Consider the following 3577-nt stretch of genomic DNA (forward strand, 5'->3'; position numbering starts at 1 on the left):
GACAAACTTCCTCTGAATTTCTGGTGACAAACCTAATTTGCATATGACATTGCTGCAAATTTGCTGCAACATTTCCAAAAGTGAACCAGAAACCTAATTTCCATGACGAAAATATGACCAATATGACCAACTGTTCGCCAGAAACCTGACATTTCTGTAAGGGTAGTGGCTCTAATCCATGGCTCATCGTTTACACCTTGGCTACACGACTCTCTAGTGACTTCATTTATTGTGAAAACAGTTAGGCCCTACCTCTCAAATTAGAGCGAACAGTGGATTGACGCGGTGAAACTTTCTAAATACGCCCTCTTATCATGTCGTAATCAGGTGACGCATTGCAAGCAACTTCCATAAACTTTAGCGCCGCCAATTACAGCAACATTACAAACTTTCCTTCATAGACTGTAGACGACTCTGGCAGTACGTTGAAATCATCATGTTATGGACTGCAATTTTACTGTTTCATGGAATTCTTGCAGTGTTTGTAATCTACACCAGGCGCTCTAGGTAAGTCATGCTGTTTATGTTTATCAACGTAATAAATTACCTAGCATTTTCCAGGTAAAACACTTTGCTCATTAGTTTTAATTTAGTGATAACCCAGCTATTCATGATATAGAAAGGGCTAAAAATATTTCATTTCATTTTTATTCAGAAAGAGGACAGAGCCACCTTTAGACAAAGGCAATATTCCTTGGCTTGGCCATGCCCTTGAATTTGGAAGAGATGCAGCTATTTTTCTGACTCGGATGAAGAAGAAGCATGGCGATATTTTTACGGTAACAATCACATGCACGCAACAGGTGCTACGTTTATCACAAGAAGAAATAAAAGGCATTATATTGTGAAATAGACTATACTATATATCAACAGTCTAAAAGCAATTATTTTGTCAGCAAACCGTTCAAAAGCAGTTTTGTGAATGTATTGCTTTTGAATATCTATTTTACTCATGTATAGCCTACCTCTTCTGTTTATTTAAGCTTTACATGGGTTTATTATTTTTGGCCTATAATGTAATTCTCCCTGTTGGAGCAGGTTTTATTGACATAAAGAGCAACAGTATCATTAGTTTCAGTATGTCTTCAATATATTCTCATAATCACTGAAACAACAGTTTTGCATATTTGTATGCGTCTCTCCCCCTATAGGTGCGCGTCGCTGGACATTACGTGACTGTGCTTTTGGATCCCAACACTTACGATGATCTGCTGTCTGACACAAAGGCTCTTGACTTCAAACGCTATGCCCAGTTGCTCATGCAAAGGATGTTCAGTCTGAACATGCCCAATCATGACCCCCTGACCGAGAGGGCCTGGATGGAACGGTAGGTTTCTGACATCCTATCTGATAAACTTTGATGATTGACAGCAGGATAAGGAATCAGGGGGAACAATACCACTGGTTCTCATACTTTTGAAAAAAGGAAGAGGATGGATGAGATGTCAACTTTGGAAACCATGAGTCACCCCACCAATGTGTGTCTGATGTGTGTCTGTGTGTGTGTGTGTGTGTGTGTGTGTGTGTGTCTGTGTGTGTGTGTGTGTGTGTGTGTGTGTGTGTGTGTGTGTGTGTGTGTCTGTGTGTGTGTGTCTGTGTGTGTGTGTGTGTGTGTGTGTGTGTGTGTGTGTGCGTGTGTGTGTGTGTGTGTGTGTGCGTGTGTGTGTGTGTGTGTGTGTGGGTACCTTGGTCACCCTAGGCACTTCCAGGGGCCGAATCTGATGCAGCTGTGTGAGTCCATGCAGAACAACCTCCAGCTGCTATTCAACGGCACAGAAGTGGCACGGAATCCACTGCAGTGGAGACAAGAAGGGCTCTTCAGCTTCTGCTACAGTCTGCTCTTTAGGTGAGATCGCAGACCAGTTCAGCTCAATCCACTTTATTCACACAGTGCTATTAAACACAAACACGGTGGGACTGAAACCACAAGTCTCCCAAAGATGTTGAATAGCATTAGACAAAGAAATAAAAGAAATTTAAAAAATAGTGTGCGAGAAAAAGGCATTTGGTTTACAACCAAGAATTAAGGTCCATCTGACGATAATATGATTGGTTGCAAAATAAATTGAAATATTACAAGTTTCATAGGTTGGTGGTTCTATGATTTTAGATTTTCAGTTGCATTTCAAATGTATTATCAAAAATGCACTTGGACCTGATACTTCTTTGTTGAAAAAATGTAAAAAAAAACTCTCAGGCATATCCCCCCGGGCTATGCCTGAGAGTATGAGTCATTGTCCAACAGGGTTTGTATTTATAGCATTGTGATTTTAGGACAGAATTCTGTTTACTAGGCTTTGTGGATATTACATCAAATACTGTCTAGACTTAACTGTTAACTCTACAAGACTAAATCATTGAATAGACAATGGTGTGGCACAGGTGTGACATAGCTAAGCATAACACCATTCTATAGAGAGTCTTAACTAGAGTTTTCCTCTAGTCTATTTTTGCAAATTCATTTAGGGTGAAAGGACAAAAGCATGCGTGCAAATGTGATAGATAGATAGATAGATAGATAGATAGATAGATAGATAGATACTTTATTGATCCCCATGGGGAAATTCAAGGGTCTCAGTAGCATACAGACATCACACACAACATGCACTTACAGCAGAAATGGTAAACATAAGTATAAGTATAAACATATAACTAAAGTCCACTGTACGATAAAGACAGTACAAGATAAGGAAGATAAGAAAACTAACAAAACTAAATACTAAATACACTATATAAATTAAATTAAAAAGGCCAATGTGCTTGAGGGTGATCAAGCATAAGACGCTTGTAGTGACAGGGCCGGGACTGGTAATGTGCTAAAGGGAGTGAGTGTCATGGTGAAGGTGCAAAAAGTAGTCCAACCATAGTCCTTTAGTGATGTGTGCATGGCAAGGTGCTCAAGAGAGTGAGTGTCATGGTGAAGGTGCAAAAAGTAGTCCAACATTAGTCTAACAGTGCAACAGTGCAAGAGTAAGGTCTAGAGACCAGCATAAATGGACAAATAGGAGAGTAAAGTATAATGTAGACAAGGTAGAGTAAAAAACTATTTCAGTGCAAGAACAGGTTGAGGTAATAGGATTATAGCCATTCATTCATTCAGCCATTGATCATGTGTGCTAATATAGCATGAAAAACAGTGTAGCGGTAAACAGTAGTGAAAAACATGTGCGGGATTTACACAGGAAAAGGAAAGGTGTGGATGCTCCGTGATTTTTGTCATGGCCTTTGTGCATGGCTACTGTAGTTACCACTGCATGCATCGAAACAGCAAATACTGGAGTGGGCACAATGGACAGCGGGGATGAGCACGGGTATCAGCGGAGTTTAGTCTCTCTCTCCCTCTCTGACTCTCTTCTCCTCCCTCTCTCTCCCTCTCTGACTCTCTTTTCCTCCCTCTCTCTCCCTCTCTGACTCTCTTCTCCTCCCTCTCTCTCCCTCTCTGACTCTTCTCCTCCCTCACTCACAGAGCCGGTTATCTCACCTTGTTTGAGGTGGATAGGAATGACATCACACAACTTACCACAGTCTATGAAGAATTTCGCAAGTTTGATGGGCTCCTTTCCAAACTTGCTCGTTC

At 40.8% G+C, this 3577-nt stretch overlaps 1 protein-coding gene across 1 annotated transcript in view; it reads left to right on the forward strand.

The window, feature by feature from the left end:
• The first annotated feature begins 351 nt into the window (after nt 1–351).
• The window catches only part of ptgis (prostaglandin I2 (prostacyclin) synthase), an 18669-nt gene continuing 15443 nt past the window's right edge, over nt 352–3577 (forward strand). Inside the window, exons 1-5 of the mRNA XM_076267366.1 lie at nt 352–507; nt 656–779; nt 1152–1327; nt 1700–1846; nt 3467–3577. The exon at nt 3467–3577 is cut by the window's right edge and continues 14 nt beyond it. Coding sequence (XP_076123481.1) covers nt 437–507; nt 656–779; nt 1152–1327; nt 1700–1846; nt 3467–3577 — 629 coding nt within the window. The 5' untranslated portion in view covers nt 352–436. The remainder of the gene's footprint in view (nt 508–655; nt 780–1151; nt 1328–1699; nt 1847–3466) is intronic.

The sequence above is a fragment of the Alosa pseudoharengus genome, unplaced genomic scaffold, assembly GCF_046254945.1.
Source record: "Alosa pseudoharengus isolate Yale_2024_CS ecotype anadromous, Long Island Sound unplaced genomic scaffold, YU_APseudo_1.1 YU_APseudo_1.1_scf_5, whole genome shotgun sequence".
Lineage (NCBI taxonomy): Eukaryota > Metazoa > Chordata > Actinopteri > Clupeiformes > Clupeidae > Alosa > Alosa pseudoharengus.